We start from the raw sequence: 27,950 nt of genomic DNA, 5'->3' as shown, positions 1-27,950 counted from the left end.
TGCTTAACGGTGAAATCACAGTAAACAGCCTTTATTGCAGCATACATGGAAGTAACAGCTTAGCTGCCCCAGACAGTTACATGTATGCATTGCTGTTTCAGAATCAAAGTGGGTGTTCTGCTGATTGAGGGTGTCAGTTAAACTCAGACACCAGAGTGAAAAGAGCAGGCTTATTTTACTGTTAATAATTAAAGGATATAACTAAGTAATACAGAAAATAAGCAATAAGAAAAATACAGAATGGCACACTTAATTATTACTACGTACAGTTAGTTATAGAAAATAAGAACAAGCAAAGTAATGCACCTAACCATTACGACACGATGGGGAGAATAGTGATTAAGAAAGACACCTCACCACTTGCATACGTTACCAACATCCAGACCCGCAGGCGCTGGGCAGCCCCGGTTGCAGCGAGGATTTGGAGAGCCTGTCCCGGCAAGGGGGAAGTCCTACGCGATGCGTCCACCCGTAGGTGAGGCTTCCAAAGTCGCGGCAAGAGGGTCCAGCCTTATATACCAAAAATCAGCACGTCAGAATGACTTGCACCTTTCTTTGAGCGGAAACACCTGGTTTCATCCTCCTGTTGGATTCCACCCAAAGCCTGGCCAGGGCTCGGGGGGGAGAACCAAGGGAGTTTCTAACAAGGCCAAACACTTGGGTTCTCAGCCTTGAACAAGGCTAAACAAGGGAAGCTGGGTACACATTCTCACATTTCATTCTCACTACTGATTACATTTTGCCTAAGACACACCTTTCACTAGTGAAAATGATCAGATATTAATTAATAAATGCTAATGGTAATACAGATTTTACTAGTTAGCAGATACTAATAATGGATAATGTTTGGTTGTGAGGTTCATCTAGAGGTCAACTTTGTTTCAGGGCCTATTATTCAGGCCCTAGCACTACACTGGCTTAGCAGCTCCATGTGGCTTCCAGCACAGCACAGGGATGAGAAGCTGTAAAAGAGCTCTGCCTTCTCCTGCTTTTGGGTAGGATGGATATTGCTGAGCAAATCCCCCACCGATTCCCCACAGCAACCCATCTTTGCAACACACACTTTAATTAGCTGTTGTATCTTTCTAAAGAGAAAGATAGGAAAAGTCCGGAGAGTGACATGCTTCACGGCATTAGAGTTCATAGTCGTCTGGGTGGTAGAGCTCACTCATGAGGCGGTAGATGTAGGAAGGTGCGTTACCCCCAATGTTAGAAATGAAGAGAGTAATGAGCTCTGGAGGGACGTAGTCAAACACTGGGCAGTGAACGTTGATCTTTGCCAGGATCTCCCCTGTAAAGTGAATAGCAACAGTATTAGACAAAGCAACTCGAAGTACATTTAGTCTTCTGCACATCTTCCCAAGCCCCTGAAGAAACTGGCTATGCACATGCCACCCTGAAGTCAGTACTGGAACATCCTGAATACTTTCCAACTTCCTCGCTGATGTCATTGAATTACAGGTATACAGCAATCTTGGATGAATGGCAGCACTCTCTTGGTAGTTTTTACTGAAAAAAGCCCCAGCTACCCCCAATACAGATTTACTGATTGCCAGAAAACCTGCCAGCATGTAATCAGAATACAAGAATCCTGGAGCTGCCAAAGTTATTATTTAAAAGAAAAGCTCAGAAGGCCAAAACCAAAAACCTGTGCCAAACCTGGTATCTTCATTTCAAAAGTCTTTGTCACAGAGAAATGAGGCTTTCAAAAGAGACTTTGCTATCTGAAAGTGGGCTTGGGAGCTGATGCCTTTCTAAAGATGGTGCATGTGTGGGAAGCCCATTGCAGAGATACTGGGTTTCAACAAGCAGATCACATAACACAGTTTCAAGAAGTTAACATGAGTTGTAGGAAGGAAAGGAAGCTGCCCTCGCTGTCGGGCATCTGCTCTGTCCCACAGGAAACTGCCACCTGCCTGGCACCATTATCATAATCCTACAATAAAACACTGACTATTTCAGAGCAGAAGCAAAAGTGCAAAGATAGTGTTCAAAGGAAATCCTTTTTCTGTACATTCTGTAATATAAGGTTACATACAAAATAGGATGTTTCCCAGCACTTCTTTCTGTTTAAGAAAACAGCATAGTATTTTCTGTCTTGGTTACAGAACAGTCTTGTGTTCAAATTTTGTGAGCTATTAAAAAAAAAAATAATTATAGCCTGAATGAGTTTGACCAGCCTGTGTAAAGAACCAGTACCTTCTGTGAATGGCAGCACCTCCTGTGGTGACACAAACTTGTGGAATGAATCTTCCTCGTTGGGGAACTGAATGAGAAAGAGTACAGGAGGGTCAGGAAAAAAGAGACTGCCTCGTTATCCTGGTGAAAACAGATCCTGGGTGCTGTAAGGAACTAAAGCACAGGAAGATGACTTGCCACATGACACTACATTTGTTTAATAGTGCTTGTGCCTAGAACCTCTGCAACATCTACAGGTGAAAGGTTTTCTTCTCAGAGCTTTTAGAGCCACCTATGTCCTGACTGTCCTTTTGCAAAGCCTAGAGAACTGGAGCAAAGAAGTGACTTCCTCAGTCTCCAACTACATTTGACAATACTGAAAAAGTACTGAGTGTAAGAAACAGTTTAGAGTATCTCCATCTACCTCCTCTGTCAGTACACAGGGTCTTACAACACTAAAGATATATATTGAAATCTGCTGTGGCTGAAGAAAAATCAGTATGGTGATGTCAGTCTCTAATAGGCAATGGTCTACATCCTTACACCCAGTGCACTGCTTACTCAGAGCATGTGGCAGAGGAGGGTGCTTCAAGGAGACCCGAGGCATGCCACATCGGGGTGAGGACCTCCTATCTGAAGTAACGGCGCTAGATGGGGGAGATGGCTCATTTACCAACCTCACCCTGGGACAGGGCTGCTCTCCACCCCAAGCTTCCACAAGCATAAAGTCACCCCCCATCTGTATGTAGGGCAGGTGCAGTCCTGAAGCGCTGCTGTACTTACCTGCGGTGAAAGCTTGAACATGGGGGCACAGACGATGAGCGGGGTGGAGTGGTGTTTAGCTGCCAGCGCCAGAGTGTGAGTCCCACTCACAGCAATCAGGGCACCATTGGCCAGGATTGTCTTGGTACCGATGATGACCTTAAAAGACAAATCAGCATTGGATGGCATGTTCCACGGCAAACTGGGGAAGGAACGCTTCCTGGCTCGGACCCTGCCGGATGAGCTGGAGGAGGAGTTTGTCAGAACAAGGCTGGAGTTATAGGGCAGCTGGATGCCTGATCTGTTTCATCTGGCACTGGCTCTGCACTGAGATGTTCCTCTCTAACAAGAGCATGACTCCAGCATGGCGAGGCCAGCACAGAGAACTTCAGAGGACAAATGTATATTCTGCTGCAGGGAACACCGAGCAGAAACTGGGCTGTGTTCCCTGTTGTTCTATGAGCCTGCAAAGTAAGCTTTGTACAAGTAACTAGACTGCTGGCTGCAACAATTCCCTTGCTGTAAAAGGGAATAATATAAAGCAGCTTAAAATATATAGGTAAGAAGTGGTGTGGCTGGATTTTATTATGTAACAAGTACCTTTTTTTTTTTTTTTTTTTTTTAGTTTGGGGTGCCAAATCTTCATCTCTACAAAAGTACATAACAGGTCTGTTTGAAAAGACACACCTTGACAATTCCCTTCACCACCCATCTTGTGTTCCACACAAGGGTTGTTTCTCCCCTTTGGAAATGCTGGGGTTTTTTCCATCTTCTTTAAAAATCATGAAGTTAATCAGATGAGGCTTTGCTGTCTTGGTTTCTTGTAACTGTTCTGCCTGTTAGCCACTAAGGCAGGAAAAACCTATCACCATGCAGTTAGTCACTGTACTGCAGAACCCTGGGGTTCCACACTGCATCTCCACCCTAGCTGTAAATACGGACTATTACAATTTTGAATCTTCAGTGAAGAAACACATCCATCACTGCCCAGACCTGCAGCTGGTTTGGGAGGACTAAGCTCCAAACCTGCCATGAACTCCCTCCCTCCAGCAGAGCCCTCCTTACCTTGTTGACTCGAGACATGACAGCAAAAATAGCTGCATCACTCATGACAGTAGTTTCAATGTTCTCTTTAGACAGTCGGACAGCCATTTCATGACCCTAAAAAGAGGAAGAATCCAATTGGTCCCCTGGGACACACATCCTACAATGCAGCTGTAGAGATATTGGCACTCAATTCTTGTCTGAACCACAAAAATACCAAGTGATGGAGCACAAATACAGCCCTCTGACTGAAAGACGTGGGGTAGGATAACGAGCTGTCTTCAGTCTCTGCACTGCAGAGGAATTTCCATAATGTTCAGCTTGCCTCCAGAGACAAGGGTTCAGTAAGAACGCGCGGGACGGCGCGGCGCCTGGAGAAGGCAGCCAGCCCGGGCCTCACCTGGCAGAACGGCGCGCACTCCGCCACGATGACCTGGAACTTCCGCTTGCGGGCAGCTTCCTTCAGGAAGGCCTCAACAGTGCGCGAGTAGCCAATGGTCATGATCACCTCATTGGAGTGGATGTGCTCCAGCGCCTGCATGGCAATGTTATCAGTGGTGCCCTCTGTAACAGAAGGAAGCCGTGGGTGGAAAAGCTGCCAGGAAAAGCAACACTGGTGCTGCTACGGCTGTCCTCCAACAAGATCGTTTTTTACTAAAGCGATTCTATGAGCACTGGTAAGGCAGGAGCAGCTTTTCTCCCCATTCTTTTTACCAGTGGAGAGGGACCAAGAAACTGGCCCTTGAATGCCCTGTGCTCCCCAGCTACTCATAGACATAGCTGTATTGAAAACTCCATCATGAGAGGAGCAGATTGTGTCAGCACTACTCCAGATGACCACCATGCCCACACAACAACTAGTGACAGAAATTCAATGGTTTTATAGCTCAGTAGCACTAGAACCACGTGGAAAGAAGAGGCAGGGCAACCTGGGCCTCAGAAGAAGAGTCAGGTGCCTGATCTGTCACAAGACTGCAGAAAAAGGAACATGTATCACAGCACTTTGTGACAAGGGGCAGGTTATATGTGCATAGGGATTAAGTCCAACTGTGGCACATTTTTGATACTGTTCTTCAGAGGACTCAGCTCAAGACTTTCCAGAAGACTAAGACAGCCCCCCCATACTGTTCCGTCCATGATGTTCCACACAGCTGCCTGTAAGCCAAAGAGGACTTAAACTAAGTCCTGGGAGCAGCAGGACTTCAGTTCCTTAGTTCCTTCAGATTAAGCCTCCCAGATCCCTGCTGTTTTCTTTCCACCTAAGAGGAGAGGGAAGCATCAGTCCCATCCCATAAGCAGCTCCACTCATGGGGCAGTTCAGACCCATCCATACCTAGCTCTATTAGCAGCTCGTTAATAGCTTCAATAACGTTTGCTCTGAGGGGAGGATAAGGGGTGCTGAAATCCTCACTCAGTCCTCCAGAAGTCAGGAGTTTGTGCAGGGATTCTTGCTGGTCGCTCTCCTCACTGCGCCCATGAAGCCTGCGGAGAGAAGCAGCCCTTCAGCCTCAGGAGAGTGCAGGGGCACAGCCAGGCTGAGTACCATCCCCACAGCACAGCACACCTGGATGTGAACAGTGATCAGAGAGGAAGGAAAACCACACGCTGGAGGCACACCACGCCAAAGAGCTTCCCTAGCTCTCTCTGTCAGAAAGACACCCGAAGCTCTGCCAGGAAGCGCCTTCCTAAGTTGTGTGCAAACGCTGCAGCCCACACATGAGGTGCAGGCTCAAGGCTACTGCTCCAGTAGAATGGACCCTCCTGGGAACACAAGGAGAGAACAGCCCGAGGTCAGGGCACAGACTGTTTTCACGCACCCACAACACATACACCAAGTGGAGTTTCGCTAGAGGAAGTGTCATCAGCTATCTGAAAACAACAGGTTTCCTTTGATGTTATACTTGCTGAATCCCTCTACAGGAGAGGTGAAAAGGGGGTGATGGAAACTAAAGGGGTCTCAGAGAGGCAGCAGAACACACTGTGTGGGAGGGCTGTTCAGGGCTCTTAGGAGGGGTCTAGGCAGCAAGAGAGGGGCACTTCACCTGCCATACTCTTCCCGAATGACCTTCAGCACTCGCCGCACCATGTTGCCCACAGTTGTCTCAGACGGCTGGGCTGCCGTCATCCTCTGGCCCTCTGTCCGGATCAGGTCCATGAGCTCCCCTGAAAGAGAAGAGGGCCTTGGTTATTGCTGCCCAGAGCAAACCCATGTGAGCGTCAAACCAATGCGCTCACTCCACAGCAGCCCGACAGTCAGAGCCTGGCTCTGGCACTAGTAATGCAACACCGAGGAAAAGTACAGAGATGCGAGCAGAAAGCCACTCGCAGAGCACCTAGGTCCACTGCGGTTTCTATAGTATGAATCACTTGGTCACAACACGGACTCAAAACTTACAGAAGACCGTAAGCAGTGAGTTTAGTGAAAGAGGAAACCACCTGCTGCCGGAATGGTCAGCGCCGGGCCTGACACCGCTGACGCGGGGGAGACTCGGGTCACTCCTCACGAAGTGACACTGATAAGCCCAGCAGGCTGCGAAGGGCTGCGGTGCGGCAGGAACCCAGGCCCGCCGGCAGCTGCTAGCGAGGCTCCCAGCTCCCCCGAGGGCCTCCAGGCGCCCCCACCGCTGCCCTCCCACAGCTCCCCCGCCGCCTCACGGGGCCCTGCCCGCCGCCTCACGGGGCCCTGCCCGCCGCCTCACGGGGCCCTGCCCGCCGCCTCACGGGGCCCTGCCCGCCGCCTCACGGGGCCCTGCCCGCCGCCGCCCGGCCCTCACCGGCCCGGCTCCATCGCCCGTGCGCGATGATCTTTCGCAGCAGCGACAGCGTTTGCCGCGCCGTGTCCTCGGAGCGCGGCCGCTCCCCGCCGCCCCGCAGCCTCGCCACGAAGGCCTCGATCTGCTCCGACAGCTCCGAGCCGCGGTCGGCTGCACCCGGCATGGCGGCGGCACTCCGCTCCGGCTGGACCCGCAGCCGCGCACGCCGCTTCCGCTTCCGCCACCCCGCTGCCCCATTGGCAGAGACTGCCAGAGTACTCCCACCCCCCGGCGGCGGCGCAGCCAATGAGAAGTGCGGCCGGCGGGTTCGCGCGTGGCGGGGGCGCGCGTCGTAACCCGGGTGATGGGCGGTGACCCCTGACCCCGCTCGCCGCGCCGGACGCTGCCCGCCGCGCGGGGGTTTGTGGGACGGTGGCGGGCCGGGCCCGGGGGGCGGGGTCACGGGCGGGCGGCGGTGGCCGGGCCTCGGTGCTGGGGGGTGAGGGTGCTGGAGCCGGGCGAGCGGGGGGCGCGGGCGGCTACCAGGGGAGGTGCTCCTGAGGTGGGCGCCGGGCCTAGCTCGGGGGTGTGTGCCGGCTGGGCCCCTCGGGCCGGCGGGGACGGAGCAGCGAGGTGACCGCCCCGCGGGCAGCGCCCGGCCGCCGTGCCGCTGTTGACGCCTCCGTGGAGGGGAGCGCCGCAGGCCGGCGTCAGGAAGGGCCTACGCGGGGGAACACAGCGTCTGTACTGCAGGGCAGGAGGGAGGGAGCCGGGTCTGTGCTGAGCAGCAGGGAGAGCCCATATGCAAGGATTTACTTTGGACCGTGCCGTGTTCTAGATGCAAAGAGCCAAAGCAAATGGGGTGGGAAAGGCGCAATTCCTGGCAGTCCAATTGTTCTTGCTGGCAGAGCCAGAACCGGCCCTGGATAAGGCAGGAATGTAGCTCCTTTGTGTCTAGTTCCTGGAGCTCTGTGACCAGGGAGCAGGCGGGAGCCACGGTGTAATTCTCATTGCGGCACTGCTTTATTCTGTGGCTCTGCTTGGTGTCCTATTGTTTTAGATTAAGAAACCAAAGCAAACTGGTTTATGCTGGAAGCTTTCAGCGGGTGCTTCCTGCAGGGGCCTGTAGGGCCTTGGGTGCTCATCACATCTTTTTTGTGCTTGTCTGATTCTGTTAGGACTCGCACTACAGACAGCTGCCATCCAGGGACTGTTGGGTCCTTAGCAAGATACCAACAGTTTGTGTGCTGGGTGTTGAGGATGTATCACAGGTGATTTCTCACCCAAAGGCTGGGCTGGGCTGAGAGTCCTTTGACCCCTGTCTTTACCTGTTGCTTCCCCAAGTGCCCCTGCATGCCTGGAAGCCAGAGCACCTGCCACCCTTGGGAAGGAAGCTCACTGCATCCCTCGAATGCCTGGCAAAAGGCCACACGTCTGGGTTTGCCTGGATGTGCTTGGAGGGTGCTGCTGCCCGGGCTGGAAGTCAGAGTTTCCCTTCTCTGTGAGCTTTTCTCGTCCTTTGCCCCTGAAGAGAGTCACTAGAGGATAACAGGGTTTGCCCTGCTGTTGGCTTGGCTGTGCTGGTCCCTGCTGTGCTGACCAGGCACATCCTCGTCCCCTGCTGCCTTCTCTACCCCTTCTCCCCAGCTTTAGAGGTCTGTTTTCTTCCATTTAAATAAATTGGGAGGCAGGGCCACGCCAGGCCCATCCAGCTCCACATTTGCGCAAGGTAACGCAGTTCCCCCTTTTGCCCTTCCACGCAGCTATGTTGTGGGCAAGGCAGGGGAGGGCTGCCAGTGCCCGTCGGCTGCCTGCCTCTGCTGCTAGCTGTGCCCATGCATTGATGTGTGCTGATGCCATGGTGTGCACCCTGGGACAGGGACAGGCAGTGAATTGGCAAAAAAAAATAAATCACTTCGGAGCTTTCCTTTGTTTGTTTACTTATCTCACTAGTAAATAGAGCAGCTCTTGGAGATTAGGCAGGAGGGAGGAGAAGAAGGGAAACCGGACTCTGAGGTTATGACCTCCTTGTGGATGCTGGGCTGTTTACATTCCCTGCTCCAGTCCCAGTAACTATTGCGGGACAGTTTCTTCTCAGTGCCTTGCCAGGCTGCAGAGGCTTTCCCTGCTTGTGGTGTTCCTGCCCTGTTCCCCACGGCACTTTGTGCCCGGCACTGCTGCCACAGCCGGCCAAAGACAGCCAGCAGCCTGGTGTCCCTTGAGGGGCAGAGTCCTGCGCTTGGTCTCCTGCCTTGTATTTCATGAATGAAAGCCTCTGAATGGGGATTTCGGGAGCAGTTAGCCCCATGCAGCTGAGCTGAGCCAGAACCTGCTGTGAGTTAGGCAAGGAGTGCCCAGAAGGACTGGAAAGGAGGGAGTGGGAAAGAGGAGTGGCAGTGAGGGCAGCGCAGGGAGCGTGGGGCATGTGGGGAAAGCAGCTGGAAAGGAGCATGTTGGTGTCCTGGTGTACTTGGCTAAAATCTCACTGCCTTGCAGGCTGCGCTGACCGCAGTGGCAGAGGCAATGTGGTCAGGGGTGCGCGTGTGTGTGTGCATCTCTGGGCAGTTGGAAGGACACTCACCTGGTGGTCCACAGCTGCCAGGTGTTTACAGAGCAGGACCCCGCTCTCCTGCCGTGGTTGCAGGCAGCTGCCTCCTGCACAGCAGACCCTCCTTCCCTTCCCTTCCCTTCCTTCCCCTTCCCTTCCCGGGTGTGTCCAGGTCACCTGGGGCAGAGTTGGCCGCTGCAACTTCCCAGCTGGTGCATGAGGAGGCGAGGAGGCTGACACGACTTCAGACAGTGCTGCTGCTGTGGGAAAAGAGCTGAGCAGGGGATGAGCTGGCCGGCCGAGCAAGGCAGCACGTATTCTGGGCCTGCAGAGGAGCTGAAATCTGGCTCATCTACTCAGAGAGCTGCCAGCCTGCCCAGGACGGCATCCTGCTCTGTGCCGTCAGGGCTGGCTGCTGGAGACACTGTTTCCCCTCCACTCAGTGAATTCTGCATCCCCAGGGGCTGAATGTTGTCCCCCAAGTGCTTGTGTGAGGAAGGAGAAGCCAGGACAGAGGCTGGGTAGAGCCTGGGAGCACTGGAACATCGTGTGCTGGGAGGCTGTTTGGATTAGAAACTCTCAGCGGATAAGTGGGCTGGATGAAATGCCAGGGAGGGGAATTGGAGTTTGCTGAACTCTGGTAATTGGACTCGTCTGCAACACCCGGGTGAGCAGAGTGAGCTGCTCACGCTCAGCGCAGGCGAAGGGAAGGAGCCAGCAGGAACAGGGCAGGCTGTCAGCACAGCACGGGCTATGAAGACTGGATAGGTGATGTGGGAAGAAGCAGCGTAGGGTCATCACTGGGTGCCTGAGCCACTCACTGAGCACCAGTGTGCAAGAGTGGGGGAACATGAAGCACAGCCTAAGGAGAGAGATGCACCAGAGGTATCTTTGGTGTGATGTGATGGCTCTTCGGAAAGTCCATGCTCAAAGGCCTGAGACAAAAACGGAGGGAGCGACTCAAGCCCAAAGCTCTTACAGCCACAGATGTTGAGGGAGGGCTGTAAGGGGGCAGGAGTGAATCTGCTGAAGGACTGAGGGAGCCTAAACCAGTGTTTTGTGTATGCTACGGGGGAGAAAGTAGGTCACTTAGTAAGTGAAGGGGATGGAAATGATGGGGTGAACCGAGTGCTGAATGCATGTTTAAAACTTGAGCTTCCAGGGAAAGAAGACAAAAAACCCAAACAAACAGCCGGTGATCAAAAGCAGGTATGTGAATAGCTGGAAGGCTCAGCTCTGTGGGTCTGGAGGTGCACGCACACGTTGCCTGAGTCATTGGCAGTTTTAGCATGCTTGAAATTCATGGCTGATACTGCAGGTACCAGGGCACGTGTTCTGCTGGTCTTCATTGATGACCCTGGTAACAACTGTCCCCTAAACTGGTCATCCTTGGGAAAGTGTGGCTGCCATAACCACCTGGGTGGCCAAGAGCAAACGCAGGGCTTGCTATGGGGAGTAACAGCATGGATTCAGCGCCTCAGGTTAGTGAAGGATTTGATGCAGCTCCTTGCTCAGCAGCCCGCATGTACGTGTGCCTGTCTCTGCCTGGAAAATGGCTGCTGGCTCATCCTCGCGTCAGCGCAGCACCCGCGGGCAGGCCGAGCCCATAGCCAGACCCTTGCAGTGCCAACGCAGCCCGTGATCCCTACGGGAAATGAGTAGGCGGTTCTGAATCCAGCCCAGGGACCGTCTCCTGCCAGCAAGCTTGCCATTGGCACCCCTTTCCTTTTTGGAGCCTTAAAAATAGAGACTGAGGCTGGGAAGCAGGAGGGTTTTTCTAGAGCTCGTTGTGGAAACAGGCCAGGCTGGGGTGCCCCTCGCCCTTCCCGGCCCCTGGGAGAGGCATGGGAAGCTGGTGTCCAAATCCCTCGCCTGGATGTGGAGCCTCACTCGTTGGCTCGTTCATTTGTGGCAGTTCCCCAGGTCTCCTCTTGGGATGCAGGCAGCTGGAGGCAGCCGGTTCAAAGGCCAGGCTGGTCAGGAAGAGGCGAGGGAAGTGTGGGAAGTTGCTGCGTGTCATGTAGGAAAACAAGCCCCAGTGAGGGATGAGGGATGCGGTGCAGGGCTGGGCGGGAGGTGCTGGCCCCAGCATCGCTAACGGTGTGCTGGGCCTTCATACCCAGAAAAGGGGTTGGCTTTGCTTGTGCCACCAAAGGCATGAGTGGCTCAGAAAGCTTGGTGGCACCGTGCAGGTGTTGGCTGTGGCTCTGTCCCTGCTCAGAGGGCACGCAGCAGACTGGCTGGGCTGGGGAGGAGGTGATGCCGGGGGGCCTGTCACTCCAGGCTGGCTTCAGAGAAACCCCTGAGCAAACCTGGCGCGGCTGCAGGAAGCCAGGCCCTTGGGGCGAGACAAAGCACGGCCCGGACGCTTTGTGGTCATCAAGGGGTCCATGACACCAGCAGTCTGGGCTGCTTCCTGGTCACCGGCCAGCTCCCCATGGTTCCTCTGCTCACGCGCTCCCGGCACTGCAGCTGGCCCCGGGCTTGCTTTGCTCATTGTCTGCTGCGGGTGATGGCAGCTATTCAGCGGCTGCTGGGTTTCAGGGAAAGGGAGAGATGAGCCACTCCTCCACCCACGTTCTGGGAAAGCCTCTGGGATGAAGCCCTGCTGCTGCACACGTTCGCTCCTCGATGGGGAGAGCGTACCGTGGCGCCTGCATCCCCCCTCCGCCTGCATCCCACATCCCCCCGCCTTAGCAGCAGGCGTGATGCCGGGGAGCAGAGTTTGGAAGCAGCCCAGGCTGCTGCCCCGTCCCGCACAATAGCGGAGCCTGCTGCTCCCCATCTCCTCGCCTGTTTGCCTTCCAGAGCCAGGCAGAGTCTCGCCATCACTATTATTTTGCTTTGTGTCAATATTATGACAGCTAAAAGCAGGATAACTGCATCCACATGATAAGCAGCCAGAAGCTCTGGGTTGGGTGTGGATCGGGTTTGAGTTTGGCAGGAGAGAAAAGTGCCTGGCAGCCCCTGCCCACCGGCTGGCTGGGCTGGGAGAGCTGGGAGGCGAGGGGCAGCAGCAGAGCAGCAGGCAATGCATGCCCGTGCGCCTCTCCTCTCCATTCAATGCTCACTGCCTTTTTCCCAGTGGAGATAAAACATGATAGATGTGCAGAATATGGGTTCTCTGGTGAAAAAGTAACCTCCTTCTCTTCTCCGGGGAGAGGGGCTGCTCTGCTCCTGTTGGGAGAGTCCTGTCCCTCCTGGGGCTGCCATACCCTGTCCCTCCCGTCCCATGCAGGCCTGGGGTGTTTCATCTCTGCTGCTGGTGGAGCAACACACACACACTGCTGCACCAGTCTGTCCTGGCCACAGTCTGTTTGGGCTTTCCCGAGCACAGTGCTCTGCAGCTGCCAGAGAGAAATTCCCATAGGCTTTCAGGGGTTTGGGGGCTCTGCTCCCACCCAGGGCTTTGGGCGAGGAGCTCGGGCAGAGCAGGGTGAGCTGTGCCGTGGGTGCTGCGTCTCTGTTTCCCGCTCCGGACTCTCGGCACCTCAGCAAGGGGCTGTTGTTTTGGCGCAGTAACTGCACGTCCTGCAGAGGCTGCTGACGAAATGCTTACCTGTAGGCACCCACGTATGTTTGGGTCTGCAATTCAGCTCTCCGGTGCCTCGCCCTGCTCCAGGGCTGTGCTCTCCTGCAAACACCCACGGCCCAGCCAGTCCCCACTGTGCAGGGCTGCCCGGCCGGCCAGCCAGCCACCAAGTGCAGTGCCTGGCGGTGTGTGCTTTCTGTCACCTTCCCACCGGGTACAGCTGACTGATGGCTGGGCTGGGAGATGGCTGGTCATCATTAACACTCCTGTCCGCTGCTGGCATCACTTTGCCACCTGCCTGCAGCTTTGCGCTGGTGAGAAGGAGACTCTGTCCCCTGCCCTGGGCTCAGCCTCGGCATTAAACTAGGAAGACAAGGCCTTAAGCTGAGCAGTGCCGGCGCCGCCATCCACCGACCTGGAGCACCGTCTGGCTGAGAGCCATGGCTTCATGGGGCTTGGGGTCTGGTGGTGTCAGGGACCTCCTCCTTGGTGGCATCGTCTCTGGCCCACATGGTGGATTTAAACTGTGCCTGGGAGCAGCAGGCAGGTTTGCTGCAGGTTCCCTCACCCGGGTCTCCTGCTTTGAGCGCTCTTGGGTAGCCCTGGTGCCTGTCCTGTTCCCCTCCAAAATTCGTGTCTGACCCAGGCCAGCCTCAGCACCAGCAACTCACAGGCAGTGCAGTATTGGGGGGCCAGACTCTGCTCTGCCCAGTCACAGGGCTGCCCATCAGGTGCTCGTGGTTTCAGCCACGGGTCCCTGGGGAGGCCGAACTCCCCTCCCGAGGAACCAAAACAAACAGCAGAGTTCCTGCCACGTGTGACCGGGGCTGACTAAGGCCGGACGCTTCCGCTTGCCGCAGGCAGCAGCAGCCGGGGCCGCGAGCCACCACCATCGGGGTGCACGGCACGGCCCATTTCCCCCTATTGTCAACCTCCCCCCCCCGGCAAACACATCCCCCTGCGCACCTGGGCTGGGAGGAGGCACTGACACCACGGGAACCAGCCACCAGGAGCAAGGGATGTGCCGCTGCCAGTGTCTCTTGGAGCTGCTGCAGCACGGCTCTGGGGAGTCCTCCAGGGTGCCCAGGCAGGTTGTCTGCAGGTTGTTTCCTTGAGGAGCAATGCTGACCGTCCAGGGGTCACTGGTGCAGCCCTGCTTGCCTGCAAGGGCACTGGAGAGCCCCGTGTTTCCTGGAAGAGATCAGCAGCAATCTCCTGGTGGAGAGGCCTGGGTTTCCCTGTGCGGAGAGGTTGGTGCTGGGGAAGCCCCTGCCAGACCATGCCCATCCCTGTTCCCACTCTCACGTGCAGGTACATGCAGCTCCAACCAGCCAGTCTCCAGCCCTCTGCCTTTTGCCTTCCGTCTCCACTGCAGAGACACAACCTGCAGAAGATTGAGCTGGTTTATCTCAGCATTAGCTATGAACCAAGTCCTCCGCACTCACTGACAGGGGAGCTTAGGAGAGTCTAAGAGCCAGATCACAGGGCCAGGGAAAGCAACTGAGCAAAACACCAAGGGTGAAACATGGGCATTCTGAGATGCAGGGCGGGCGCGAGGAGCCCGGTGCCTTATGTCTTCGTGCTGCTTTGACCTTGGGAGTCCCATCACAGTGCAGGACGTAGGTAGCTGCTGGGGGGACTCTTGTCCGCTGGGCAGGAGCAGCAGCAGCAGCCCGAGGGGGTGGCTGTGCCAGGCACTGGAGCACCGGGGGTTTGGCACGTCCCCTGGCAGAAGCCTCCAGCCCTGATCGAACTGACTCCGGTGTCCTAAATAGCAGCAGCACAAAAATAATGCCCTGAGGATTTCAGGGGTGTTCTCCAAGGGCTTTGGGGGTGACGCAGGAGGCCCTGGCTACTGTCGGCTTGAGAGCAACACAGGGATGAGTTTTTGTTGGGCTCTTTTCATCTGAGATGCTGAAGGTGGGATTTTGCAAGGGAAAAAATGCCCATGAGGGGATTTTGATGCTCAAATGGGGTCATTTTATGGAAAAGGGGACTTAAAGGGACCTTGCCTGTGGTGAGCAGGGTGAGGTTTCATGGGGGAGAGCAGCTGCCTGTGCTGGGCTCCTTCAGTACTCACAGGCAGCCTGGGCCCCTGCTCTTGCCCCTCACCCAGAAGGTGTTAAGTGAGGTGAGCCTGTTCCCTGGCAGGGCTGCGCTGTGGTGTGCTTGCAGCCGGATGCCGGGGCTGGCCGTCCCTGCTGGGCTGCCAGGGCTCACCAGCAATAGGGATGCTCCATCATTCCCCACTTGCCTCCCTCCCAGCGCTGTGAACAGGGCAGGGAGGTGGCACAGGCAGGCAGTGGCATATTTGAGGCGATGCTCTCAGCCCGCAGCCACCGCATGGTGCTCACCACAGGGGAGGCATCTGCCCTTTAAGGAAATGTTTCTATTTGCCTTATGTCCCTGGCTGGTCCCTTGAGCCTCCTCTGTCCCTTGTTCCCAAAGTGTGTAGCTCTGGTCCCCAGAGCCTGGTGGCAGGCAGTGTGAGGGACACACCGGTGCATTTATAGCATCAACCTCCAGCCCTGTCCTGCAGCTGGAGAAGGGTAGGCTCAGCCCCTGGGGAAGGAGCGCAGCAGAGGGGAAAGCGAGCGGCCGCGGCCGCAGCCACAGCCAGCTGGATGTTTCTCCCATTTGCAGGAGGATGTTGCTGGTCACAGGTTACCAGTGTCCAAATATTATTTCTCTGCTCCTGTCTCTGCTCCGTGTTGCCTAGAAAGGGGATGCTCATCCCAGGAATGTAAACTCTGCCCAAGGCCTCTGAGGAAATAGCTTCAGACCAGGAACAGGATTGCACTCAGCAATTAAGGGCTGGTCTCCCCAGCCACACAGCTCCCCGGGGGAGAGCCCTTTGCTCCAGCGCCAGAAGCTGGCCTTGTGTCTGAGAGGTGGCCCCGAGGGACCTTCCTGCAAGGACAGGCGTGAGGCCCTGTGTGGTCACGGTCTTTGCAATAACAGGATTCTGTCTGTCCAGTGAGTTGGCAGCAGCTGCTGCTCAGGGCAGCTTCTGGTCTGGGCTCTTGGGTGGGAGGAAACACTCCCTTTGCCTCCCATCTCAAAACCATCCCTGGGGAGAGGGGTGCCTTTGCCCAGGCGGGTCTGTGGGGTGGCAGAGGGAGAGCACAGGCATGCTCCAGCCATCGCAGTGAGGACGTTACCTGCTCCTTGCTGCCCAGCCAGGGGCGAGAGCATGAACAGGCAGCAAACGCCGCCCCAGCAGCCCCCAGCAGCCCCTGTGCTGTGCTGCTGAGTGATGAACTGCAGCGCACCCGGCCCCCCACCCTGGCGGGGCCGGGATTTCTGTGCTCTTATCTCTGCAGCATCTCCTTGCTAATTTGCCAGGCCCCACTCCAGCAGCTTTCTCACACACTCAGCAGTACCAAAGCCTGGAAGCTCCAGCCAGAGCCCAGCTCCCGCTGATGCCTGAGCTGCTGCCACCTGCGTGGCCCGGTGGGGCTGGGGACGGGCAGGCGGCTGGCATGTCCCACATCCCCTGGGGACAGACCCCCACGGGGCTGGGGACAAGCCACTGGTGTTCTCATGCTGCAGGGCTGGACCTCACACAGAGGTGGGCAGGGAAGCCCTGGAGCAGCCACCCTGCTCTCCCGGGAGGATAGAAACGTGAATCCTGGCAGGGACACAGAGCCCGTTATTTCCCGGGGACCTGCAGCCCACAGGGGATCATGTTGCCCGCTGGCATCTCTTCCCTTCCCACCTCCCACAGCTCCAGCTTCCCTGGCCACTGGGGCTTAAAAATAGAACAGAAAAGGCCGCAGAGGTCCTTTGGGTTTACCCTTGGCAGCAGGGTTTGGCCCTAGACCTGCTCCAGGGAATCACTGTGCCCCCTTCCCTCCCAGGCTGGAGGGACCCCTCATAGCAGACGGGACCGGGATGCTGTCCCTGGGGCTGAGGGGGCTGGAGACCCCCTGCCAGGGCTCGACGGTGGGGGCTGGCTAGGCAGGCACGGGGCAGTGTGGGGGGCAGGGGGGGAGTGGACAGGCATGGGGTGCCTGGGTGGGGACGGGGTGGGTGAACGGGCGTGGGGCAGTGTGGGGGGAATGGGGTGGGTGGATGGGAAAGGGGCTGCTGGGTGGGCAGGGGGTGGCCGGATGGGCCCGGGGCAGCACACGCTGGCCCAGGGAGAGGTGGACAGGGCCCGAGGGGGCCCAGCGAGCCGAGGAGCCCCGACACAGCCTCCGTGCTTCCCACCCCCCCGCGGATGCACCGGGCACGGGCCGGTCCCTAGAAGCCCCGGGGAGGCCCGATGGGGAAACGGCCGGTGCCGGTGCGGGGGGCTGGAGGCCGGGGGGGGCCCGCTACGCCCGGGGGCACCGGCTGTCCCCGCGGCCCCCGGGGCCGGGCACCTGCTCCCGCCCCGCGGCGGGGCCGGGGCGGGCGGGGGCGGGGCGGGGCGGCGGCGGTGAAATACGGCGGCGGAGCGGGGCGCGCTCCCATGGCCCGGCGGAGGCGGCACGGCGGGGCCGGTGGCCAGGCGGCGGGGCGGCATGCCGGCGGGGCGGCGGTGCTGAGTCGGTGCCGGGTCGGTGCCGGGGCGGCGGGAGCGGCGATGCGTCTGCTCGGCGCCTTCCTGCGGCTGCTGGTGGCCGGGGCGCTGGGGGCACCGCCCGCCCCGGTGAGAGCTGGGCGGCGGGAGGGGGGGTCGGAGCGGGGGGCAGCCCGGTGCCGCCGCCCGGGGTAGTGGCGGCGGCCGCGGGGGCAGCTCCCCCCGGCGCTGGGTGGGGGGACGGCGACGGGCCCCCCGATGCCGCCCTCGACAGCTCCCGCCTTTCCCTCCCTGCAGGCCCCGGAGGCGCGGGGGACCGCCAGCGCAGAGCCGCCCGGTGAGTTGGCAGCGGGCGGCCGCCGGTGCCCCGGCTGGGAGGGGGCGGCAGCCCTGGGAGGGCTGCGCGCAGGGCCGGCGCGGGGGCTCGGTCCCCTCCGGGGCCGTTATCCCTCCGCAGCCCCGCGGCGATGCCGGGGCTGGGAGCAGCCCGTTCCCCCCAGCCCGCCCCGGGCGCCGCCGCGGGCCGGAGCGGGGCGCAGCCCTGCCCCGGGCTCGCCGCCCCCTTCCCGGTGCCGGGGTGCGGGGTCCCGGGCGGGAACACTCCGCTTCGGCTCCCCGCTGCTCTCCCCGCCGGGAAACCCGAGGGGACGGTGGTCTGCTGCGCTGGGGGCTGGGATTCTGCGCCTGCCGAGGGAGGGCAGGGGAGAGGGGGAGCCCCGGCGCGGCGGGTGCGGGGAGAAGCGGGGTGCCTGAGCAGGAGGAGATGGAGCTGGCGGGCAGGTGGAGACAGAGCCCTTCGGGGGGGGACGGGGTGGCTGTGTGAGCCCCCGCACCAGTGTGGTGAGGGGCTTACTGGGGGCACAAGGGGGTCCTCTGCATCCCTGTGCCCCCGTGATGGATGCAGGACCCCACCGCGGCTGCTTGCACCTGTCCTGGCAGTGGGTCAGAGGGCTCAGCCTCTCTGGGGAGCCTCCTGATAGCCCCCCACCCCTGTTTCTTGCAGTCTTGACCTTTCGGGATATCTGGAATCGTAGTTTGTGCCGGCCTCTGGAGCAGCTGGTGGACGTCATTACCGAGTTCCCCAACGAGGTGGAGTACATTTTCAGACCCTCCTGCGTCTCCTTGCGGCGCTGTGGAGGCTGCTGCGGGGATGAGGGTCTCCGCTGTGTCCCCGTGGAGACAAGCACGGTCACCATGCAGGTAAGCAGTGCTGCTGCGGGGACCTGGCTGCGCCAGGGAGGTGGTGGGCTCCTCGCCAAGCACCGGGAGGGTGAACGTGCAGCTTCACATCCTCCAGACATCGTAGCAGCATGGATGACAGGGGAGGGAGTGGACTCAGAACTGCTCAAATGTGTGCCAAACCAGGAGGGTCCCTCTGCCTGCTCTTTGGGCTTGTCCCTGAGACCAGGTGTCATGCCTGGTGGTATTGGCCTCACTCCCTGCTTCCCTGCCCTCTCCTATCTGTGTGGTCTATCTTGCTGACTGCTGTCACCTGTCTGGACCTTCCCTGTCCTGCGGTGGGGCTGGGGGTGTCCCAGTGGCCCGTGACTCTGCCTGGTGGGGCAGAGCAGGTGCTGCCCTTGAATCGCAGGGAGAAGCAAGGCTCCCATGTGTCAGGAGATGCCCACGGTGGTGCTGACAGTGAATGTGTGCTGGGGGCATGGTGAGTGTGAAGGGCTGTGCCAGCCATGTTTCCAGTCCCCACTGTGGGAGCTGTGCAAAGTGGGGTGGGAGAGCCTATGCTGCAAACAAGCTGCCGGTGGGGTCTGACCCGTGCCCCTGGCAGCTGTTGTCCTCACACTGCAGCCCTTGTGCTGCGCTGCCAGAGATCAACCTGCTGCTGCAGGGAGCAGGGGCTTTGCTGTGAGTGATGGACTAGAGAGTGCCTGCAATAAATCACCAGTGATTTTGGTCCTTTGGGGGCTGAAAACATGTTGGAAGACAGGGTGGGAATCTCCAAAAAAATCTTGACTGAGGTTGAACAAGAACCTGACGTGAATGGGAGGCAACTCCCCAAGCACAGTTCTCCCTCCATGGGAGGGATCCTGCTGCCGTGTGGGGGGTGGCAGTGCCAGGCTCTTCTGTGAGGGCTAGTGTGGATCACACTAATGATGAACACACTCTGTGAATCCCTGGATGTCTGATCTGAACTCTGGGCTGGGCTGTGGACTGGGATGTGACAGAGCAAATCCTGTACCCTTGGGCTGGGGAGGCACTCTGGTACTGAGTCCAGACTTGATGCTGCAAGAAAGGGGGCTGGGAGGAGGCAGCAGCAATGGGAATGGCCTGGAAAACATGACTAGGGGGATATTTCCATCAGAGAAAGGAGATGTGCAAAGTGGTCATATTAGGTGAAAGCTCTCCACAAAGGCAGAGACAAAAAAATCTCCTCTAAGGCTGGGAAATCCCAAGACCGCAGGATTTAAATGACAGCCCTGAAGACATGGGGTGGCTTTAGCAGAACCTCCCAAGCTGCTGGGTGGCTGGTGGCTGCCTGTGTGCAGAGTTGGAGTCTCTGCTGCTGGAGGTCCCGAAGAACAGGTTAGACGTGCGTCTACCTGAGAGGCTGGGGTGGTGAGGCAGTGGTGTGGGAGCCCTTCTAGCCCCCTCTTGCTGCTGGCCGGGAAGTAACCTTTGCTCCTCTTTCAGCTCCTGAAGATAAAGCCAAATGGGGATGCACCCTATGTGGAGATGGTGTTCACTGAGCACAAGCGGTGCGAGTGCAGGTAGGGACTGCTGGCCTTTTTTTGCACCCCTGTGCCCCCCCAGCAAGAGCAACCCTGCCAGCTCATCCTGCCTGTGGACAAGGATGCCCTGGGGACACCCTAGCTGTGCGGAGACACCGCTGCTGTCTCTGCGCTGGGGTTTGCTGGTGTTTATGGCCCTTGCTCGGCTGCAGGCTGCACTGTGCTTCGGCAGCCTGCTCCCTGCAGGCAAGCATAGTGCTGGGTGGTCAGGTCAGGCACCATGCACTGTCTGCAGGGCTGGAGCTGCTGCGGCACCCTGGCTCTGTGTGCAGGGATGTCTGTGCCCCCGTCCCTGTGGCTGCCTTGGCATGCTTGGTGTGTGCTCCTCTGGCCAGAGGAGCTGCCTGTGGGTAATGGAGCAAGGCTGGTGGCTCTGAGGCAGCTGTTTGATGCAGGGCAGTGCACCCAAGATGATGGCTCAGCAGGAAGCTCCATGACTTGGCACACCTGAGAATGACTGTTGTCCAAAAAGAGAGCTGAAGGGCTGGGTCTTGGGCTTCCACTTAAGGGAGGCTGCCCTGTCCAGGGCAGGGGTTTACATCTAAGCTGACAAATGAAAGCTTAAAATGGGCAGCGCCAACCTAGCACGGATATGTAGCACTAGCCCAGGATGGATGTGCAGCACCAATCTGCCAGAGACCTATAGCATATAAGTAACCCGTCAGGGTGCTCACTGTGTCCCAGAAGTGGTGAGAGCTTGGGCAGGATGGGGTCTCTGCCAGGGGCTGCAGCACTGTGGGGGTGGGGAGTGGCTCTGATGCTGCCCACAGCCGGTCCCTGCTGCAGAGCCTCTCCAGCACTGCCTGCATGGGGGTTCTGGCATTCGCTCTCCGTCATGACCCCAGGGTGATTTAGTATTGTGAAAACTGGGGACTGAGTGTCCTGGTGATCGGTGCCTGGAAGAAGAGCCTGAGGATCCCGGGTCGGTATTCCCCTGCAGTTGTAAGAGCAGCTGTGTTGGAGCAGACACAAGGCCTGTCTAGCTCTGCAACATCTCTGGAGCGTCTGTCAGTGGATGCAGAAGGGGGAGTGGGAAGAAGCACATGTGTTACTTCCCCCCTCCACTTCCAGCTATTTTCCGTGCAGGGAATTTCCTGATCCCTGTGGTTTTCCTACCTAGGGTAACTCCCAGGGGATCTCCTATGAGTACTTGTGCAGGCTGCCTTTGAATCTGTGTAAACTTTTTGCTTCTGCAGCACCTTTTGGCTTCTCCCTAAGCTGCCTTCCACACCTTTACATCTCTCCCCTTTGAAGTTTAGCGTAGGTGTGGTGGATGTCCTGGTCTTGGCCCCTATAGGGGATGCTTCAACCAAGTATGTCGTGGCTATTGTCTGAGAACCACTACTGAGAAGTTGCAGCAAATCCCATGTGTTACTCGGGATGTTGCATCTTGTTTAACCAGCTGAGCTATGAAAGATATCACTGAGAGCAGCTGAAACTGAACCTGTGCTTCCCAGCCTCATGGTCACAGTGTCACATCCCCGGGGGAGTCACCAAAGCTGATCATCTCTTGCCCCTTTGCTGTCTCTGCCTACTGCAGTCAGCTCCTGGCTGAGGAGTTAATAACATGGAAAGAAGTCGTATTGGGGCTTTTTTAAGCATGAATGGTAACAGATTATGCTGCACACTGGGGGATCTCCGTAAACCACCTCCAGCAGCTCAACAGACAGCATTGCCCAAGTAACTGCTTCACTCTGTCCTTTTCGTGCCCTGCAGGCCCCGGCAGGACCTGATGAGGTTGGAAAGGTAAGCGACGTCAGGGGCGGTGTTACCAGCTGGGGTTGTGGGTCTCATCTCCCACACATCAGCCTCTCTTGTGGTACTTTCCTTTCAAAAGGAGGAGGTCCAAGGCCCGAGGTAAGAGAAGACAAGACAAGAAGAGACGTAAAGACTGTGAACTGTAAGTGAACAGGGGTAGTTATGGGTGGTGTCTTCCGGGTTCATTTCTTTGGGATGAGCAGAGTTAAGCCTTTAGGTCTTTACTGACACTGTGAGCAGTGAGGGGTTTGTGCAGAGCAGACACAGGAGAACAAAGGACGGAGGGGACAGTGGGCAGCTGTGGGGAAATGGGCCTTTTACTGAGGGCTCAATAGATTCTCGGTAGTCTTCAGGCTCAGCTGCTCAAAGCTGGCCAGTCCCACCCAGGGTGGCGATGGTTGGACTTGGTGACTTGATGGTGTGTAGCTCTATCGCCATCACAGACCACACTGGGTTTCCTGGATCCATGAATTTCCAGTTCCAGCCTCATCTTGCTGCCCGCTCTGTCCTTCCTGCCGTCCTTGGCTGGTCATTGTTTGGGTTACTCTACCCTTTCCCTCCGTACATTTAGTCAACTCTCTCAAACCGCTTGCAGTAACGGCACAGGCTGGACTCTTACTGAGAACAATTTTGGGGTACAGCTCCTGTGGCTGGCACCTTTCTGCTGCATTTCCCTGTTTTGTCTGAAGCCTGCTGCTCGGAGCTCAGTCAGCGCACCTACAGCCCCAACGCCCTCACTCCTGCCCATGAAGAGGCTGTCTGCGGTCCCTACCCTGCGGTTCGGTGCCAGAGGAGCCAGGCACAGAGAGGGGGGACCTGGGGCAGAGTGGGTGAGCCTGGAGGTCCTGGTGTCCCCCCGGTCCCAGCGGTGCTCACTCCGTGCCATGGTCTCTCTGCAGATGTGGCACACCACGCAGGTAGCCTCCACTCTGCCCCCGGCCTCGCTCCTGCTGCCTGGGTTTGAGCCAGCTGTGTTTACTCCTGGTGTGGGGGACTTACGGAGCCGTGCCCCTCCAAGCAGCGCTGGGGAGCAGGACTCTGGCAGGGAAGAGCTGACTGGACTCTTGCTTGGCCCTGGTGGGAATGCAGCCTGCAACAGAGGACTCGTTTGCCCGGACTGCATCAGCAGCAGCAGGACAAAAGGATCCATGACCAGGCCTGGGGCTGAAGATGAGCACAAGCAGTGCACGGGTGTTTGAGGACATCCTGGGGGCAATGAGAAGCGGAGCTGGTGGATGTGTTGCTGGAGCTGGCTGGGGACAGCATGATGTCGGGGGTGAGCAGAGATGGCTCGGAGGGCTGCAGCTGCAAAACTGCTGTGATCTGCCAGTGCCCTGCAGCTGGGGAGGAAGGAAATGTGAGGCAGGGAAGGCTGCAGGGCTGCGTCCTTCCCAGCCTTGGCACAGGGCAGCCCCGGAGGGTGCCAAGGAGCTTGCCTGGGAAGGCCTCCTGGTGGCGAAGAGGAGGGAAATGGGGTTGCCAGGGCTCCTCACGTACTCACAGCCACATCCCAGCCTTGCCCTGCTCAACAAAACCTGGTGGTCAGATGCAGGAGCTGGCAGTGTGAGCACTCCTGTCTGCTTTCCAGCAGCTGCAGGCAGGGCTTTTCCCCATGGGCACCCACCCAGGCTGGAGGAGGGCAGTCCCATGCTGGCCCAGGGCTTGTCCCCAGCACCAATTCCTGCAGCACCCAAGGGGCTGTCCTTGGTGTGATGCTGGAGGTGGGCAATGAGCAGGTCAGGACCAAGCTGTCCCCAGGCTGGGAGGCCCTTGGGGGAACTGCCCTTCTCCTCCACACCATGGTGTGGGGCTGGTACCTCTCCCTAGGCACCATCCCCATCCCATTCTCACCCCAGTCCAAATGTCTGGCTCACTGTCCTGTGGCTTTTCTTCCCACTGGCTGGGCTGATGCAAGTTTAGGGCAGTGGGGGGCAGGCTGCCCCTGGGCCTTCCCACCCAAGAAACACCCCACCAAGGCTCATTCACCTGGTGCGGGGGCAGGCTGGCCTGGGAGTCCTGTTTCTCACTGGGAACATCCTGGGATATGTAAGGGGCTGATGGTGCTCATCGAGGGTGGCTGTGGGTGCTGCTGTTTCCTGCTTTCCCCACTCAGCCAGCATTGTGTCCAAGTCTCAGGGGAAGGCCCAGCCCTTGTTTTCTGCCTTAAGCTGTGTCCCTGGGGCTCTTCCTCTCCTCTTTCCTGCCCCTGCTGCAGCGGGCTAGGGCTGGCTGCCAAATGCACCCCGTGTTGCAAGCCATACCCTAGAGCAGTGCACGTAGTGGGAAAGCCTAAGGGCAAGCTGGGCACCAGCATGCTCGTGGGACACCCCTGGCATGGGGTTAAAACAAAATCAAGGGTTATTGTTGAAAGCTTCAAGCAAAAGGGTGGAGGGCAAGATGTGCAAAGGCACCATCAAATGAGGTGACCTGTGTTTTTTTCCTGCACTGAGGAACAAGAGTGGAGCCTAACATAGCAGGTGTTGGGGTCCAAGGGAGCTCCTCCCCACATCTGACATGGCAGCCCATAGCTGGTGCAGGCTCCCTCAGCGCTGTAGTCCTGGTGCTGCCTGGGGCTGGCACAAGGACATGGGGACAGGGCAGGTCCCCTGGCAGGGAAAGTCAGTGGTGGGTGTTGAGGTGATGTGAACCTCCACGCTGCCACCATGCAGCATGGCATGGACTGGGTGAGTTGCAGCTGGGCATATCCTCCAGGAGCTTGCTGGATCCCTTTTGGACCTCATTTCCACTTCTGACATCCACAGTGTCGTGGGGCCCCTGCATGGGCTCTGCCTCAACAATGGCCCATGAAGCTCCCCCTTGGCTGCCTCATGGACAAGGGAGACTCGCTGCTCCCCTTCCCACACCACTCAGGGTCTGTGTGAGCCACGTGGCACCCTAGCTCTGGTGGCCTGCCCTGCTCCACACAGGCTCTCCCCATCCCTGTGTGCTGTTTCAGCCTTGCTGGTTGCACTTTGAGGCCAAGGAGAACTGTGTGCAGCACTTGAGGGACGTATGTGAGGGTTTCTGTATGTTTTTTAACTATAAAGTTTCATTGTGGTAATATTAAACCTTTAAAAATGAAGTTACATAAGCCCAAGGATGTTAATTAATAAGAGTAAGTTTGTCAAGAGTGGTGATTAGGGTTGAGAAAAATTCAAACCAATTCCTGGCCAGTGGCTTTTCCTAACTGTTCCTGGTGTCTGGTGTCACCTCTTTGGCTGCTGCTTGGCACTGAGAGTTTTCAGGCAGCTCTGCCCAGAGCTGGTGGGGCCAGACACCTGCCTCGCATGGCCACCTTGTGTCACTTCTCCCCTTGCATCACCTGAGCTCCCTGGGTGCTCTGTGTGGCCTCATCCCCTGCTCCTCCCATGGCATGGGGTGTTGGGGTGGATGGCAAGGATGTGGGTGCCTGGGAGGCATGTGGCTGTCCTGCTACAGCAGCGATGAGAGCATCAGCTGGGGCAGGGCAGGGGCGGAGGAAGGCACCACAAGCACGAGAGGTTTGGGAGCTGCATCTCCAGGTGTTGGGGCCCCCTCCGGCTCGGGGGCGTGTTTCACTGAGGCTTCATGGCTTCACATCCAAACGCAATGGTTGGACTAGGGGACCTTCAAGGTCTTTTCCAACCTAGATGATTCTGTGATGAGCCCTAACATCTCCCTGACACTTCCAGGGCTGTTGCAGGCATCACGCACCCAGGGGAGGATGGGCTCCCTTCCCTGCCCCTTCATGTCCTTGCCAGAGGGGAGGGTCCTGGGACCCCCTTCATCCTAGGGTGGCAGGGTCTTCCAGCAGGACATGGCACACAATGGTGACATCAGGGTCAGGGTGGGGGCCGGCTGCCCCGAGGGGGAGAGTGGGGCTCCAAATGGCAGGGTAGTTACATAGTGCTCTGGTATATCTCATACTACATTTTCATACACCAGTTGCAAAAACCACCTTTGAGTATCTTCAGCTTTGACAACCAACTCCAATAGTCTTGCTTCCACTGTTTTTTGAAAGAAGATAACATTTGCCTCTCTCCAGCATCTCTGCTGGCAAGTTATTGGTTACTGGTGGTCTGTTTTAACACTCAAAGGGTAGGTGGGACAATCTAACCTCAAAGAAGCTGCCTCTCCTTCTATAGAAACCTTGGCAAAAAGACTCACTAGCTAGGTGGTAGGAAAAGCAAAGCTTCTCCAGCTGGCACGCTTCCTACCAGCCCACACAACAGAACAGACAATTAGCCCCTACCCACCACTTCTCCCAACTCTCCTACTGAGCTCCTTTATGGGCACAAGTACCTTGCTGAGCTCAGGGATTATTCTATTACAGTCCTGTGAATGCCTAAAGCTGGAAAAGGAGAGGAATACCCCAAATCTGCCTTTTCACAGTTGTCACCATCATGCAGCAGGTTCACAGCAAAACCCATCTCTCACCTTGTTGACCTCTAGGAAGCCATACACTTGGCAGCCCTCATTCTTCTGCTCTTGTATTTTCTGGCTAAACCCTTCCCTCTTACACTGCTCTATGCTATCTGGGTTCTTGAAGGCCCAGCCTCGTCGCCTGTATGCTTCTCTAACATTGTCACAAGTATTACAACACCTGCAAAAGCACAAGCACCATCTTACCATGGTTATGGCTATAAAGAGATGCTCCAGCTCAAGACTTGCATCCTTGGTGGATTTTTCTTCAACAGAGCAATAAAGCAAACATCAGTGATTGGACCTTGAAAGGTGCCCTAATGCTCCTGAAGGAGCACGAGCTTCTTGACGTACTTTTTGAGATTTTGGCATGAGGATGCAAGCTGGTTTAATGCCGTGCTTGAGTCTGAAGAGAGCTCTGCCTGTCCATTTAGACAGCTAAGTCACTCCTTGGCAAAGAAATTTGTTACAAAAATGACAGCAGTGTCCCACAGCTCTGAGCAGTTTGGAACTTCCCCATGTCAACAAAGCATCTGCCTGTTTCTATTCCTCCTTTCCTCTCTTTTTAGGGCAACGCTGGAGGGAGGGTTAGTGGCAAACTTTCTTCATTACTTTTCTACCCCTGGACAACATCTTGGTCACCAGAAAAAACAGTTTTCTTTCTGAGTTCCATGTTTTGCTGGGCCAAAGAAAAAGTCGAAAGTGGGAATTGTGAATCCCTCAGGATGGAAACATCTCTGGGGAAGGAGACGCAACTTGACAGATGGGACAATCCAAGTTACTACAGAGACAATAATAGCAAAGGATTAGAATAGTCCAGAACCTGTGGACTATCACGGATCCATTCTTCCACGAATTTGCAGGTAGGAGGAAGGAGAAACACCAATGGACACTGTTGTTTGTATGAGCGATAAATGCCTTGTCTTTGCTCCCGTAAGGATGCAAAGCCTGCAGCTGAAGTGAGAAGGCAAAGCCATAACCAGGTTTTATTCCAAGACAGCTCACATAACGGTGAAATAATTTACACAGCTCCCCTCTGGACACCAAATAACCCCAGAAAATATTCCATTTGCTGGATACAGTCTTTGTGCTACTGCAAAGGTAGTGCAACTTGCACTGCCCTTAAACAGGCACATAGACAAACTAGACAACTTAAGTCTTCACGTTCTTAACAATCATGAGTACAGCTTCCAAAGGCATACCAAAACCACAACAGTCCTCATCATTCTCTGAACACGTGCCCAGGAGGATTTCATTGCACAGGCCTTCATAGACATTTGTTAAAAAAACCCAACGCATGCAACATAACTGTATTAAGTCAAGTGCTTAGAAAATATGAAAAGGGGTAAAGGTTACCGAATGTCCTCTGACTCTGCCCCATGACAGCTCTTGCAACGATTGGCATCCAAAGAATTTGGATCAAACCCTTCTTCCTTCCCCAGTGCTAAGAGAAAAGAGGATTCAAAGTGAGGAGGCATGTCTAGAAATGCGCTCTTGTACTATTGTTCGGTTCTACGCACAATAACTGTTCTCCACATGAACGCAATGATTTTGTGTTGGAAGCTGCGCATCCTGCACCCAAAGCCACCTGAAATGGTAGGCATAGAGCCTGTTGAGGTGTGAAGCAAGAGCAAGAAGCAGAGCAGCATTTGTCATCTCAAGAACACCCTCCACAGAAGGAACTGGCTATCTGTAAGCCTTGCCAGAGCACTGATCAGAC

General features: G+C 56.7%; 2 protein-coding genes across 3 annotated transcripts; one reads left to right on the top strand and one right to left on the bottom strand.

The window, feature by feature from the left end:
* Positions 1–3: 3 nt before the first annotated feature.
* On the bottom strand, positions 4–6,989 carry EIF2B2 (eukaryotic translation initiation factor 2B subunit beta). Its single transcript, XM_074868421.1, has 8 exons — positions 6,759–6,989; positions 6,027–6,147; positions 5,318–5,466; positions 4,385–4,548; positions 4,006–4,101; positions 2,962–3,099; positions 2,200–2,266; positions 4–1,291 (listed from the first exon to the last, which is right to left on the bottom strand). Exons 1-8 carry the CDS (start codon positions 6,919–6,921, stop codon positions 1,134–1,136), a joined length of 1,056 nt encoding a protein of 351 aa, XP_074724522.1. The 5' UTR covers positions 6,922–6,989; the 3' UTR covers positions 4–1,133.
* Positions 6,990–17,294: 10,305 nt separating this feature from the next.
* PGF (placental growth factor) lies at positions 17,295–24,909 on the top strand. 2 transcript variants are annotated; one of them, XM_074868415.1, is made up of 7 exons: positions 17,295–17,453; positions 17,622–17,661; positions 18,328–18,524; positions 19,974–20,050; positions 21,788–21,817; positions 21,909–21,971; positions 22,729–24,909. In XM_074868415.1, exons 1-7 carry the CDS (start codon positions 17,388–17,390, stop codon positions 22,748–22,750), a joined length of 495 nt encoding a protein of 164 aa, XP_074724516.1. In that variant the 5' UTR covers positions 17,295–17,387; the 3' UTR covers positions 22,751–24,909. The 2 variants fall into 2 exon arrangements, with proteins under 2 accessions (XP_074724516.1, XP_074724515.1); XM_074868414.1 differs by having other exon boundaries at positions 22,519–24,909.
* Positions 24,910–27,950: the final 3,041 nt, after the last annotated feature.

Source organism: Strix uralensis, chromosome 4 (assembly GCF_047716275.1).
Source record: "Strix uralensis isolate ZFMK-TIS-50842 chromosome 4, bStrUra1, whole genome shotgun sequence".
Taxonomy (NCBI): Eukaryota; Metazoa; Chordata; class Aves; order Strigiformes; family Strigidae; genus Strix; species Strix uralensis.
The sequence above is the reverse complement of the archived record's forward strand: the minus strand, read 5'-3'. Positions and strand labels throughout refer to the sequence as shown.

What these genes read in the sequence shown, in the direction of transcription:
- EIF2B2 (XM_074868421.1), bottom strand. Translation starts at nt 6,921, where the DNA reads ATGCCGGGTGCAGCCGACCGCGGCTCGGAGCTGTCGGAGCAGATCGAG. An exon ending in CGAGCTGCTAATAGAGCTAG is followed by an intron (nt 4,549 to 5,317) that starts GTATGGATGGGT and finishes CTTCTGTTACAG; the next exon opens with AGGGCACCACTGATAACATT. An exon ending in TCATGTCTCGAGTCAACAAG is followed by an intron (nt 3,100 to 4,005) that starts GTAAGGAGGGCT and finishes TTGTCTTTTAAG; the next exon opens with GTCATCATCGGTACCAAGAC.
- PGF (XM_074868414.1), top strand. Translation starts at nt 17,388, where the DNA reads ATGCGTCTGCTCGGCGCCTTCCTGCGGCTGCTGGTGGCCGGGGCGCTG. An exon ending in CGCCAGCGCAGAGCCGCCCG is followed by an intron (nt 17,662 to 18,327) that starts GTGAGTTGGCAG and finishes TGTTTCTTGCAG; the next exon opens with TCTTGACCTTTCGGGATATC. An exon ending in CACAAGCGGTGCGAGTGCAG is followed by an intron (nt 20,051 to 21,787) that starts GTAGGGACTGCT and finishes CGTGCCCTGCAG; the next exon opens with GCCCCGGCAGGACCTGATGA.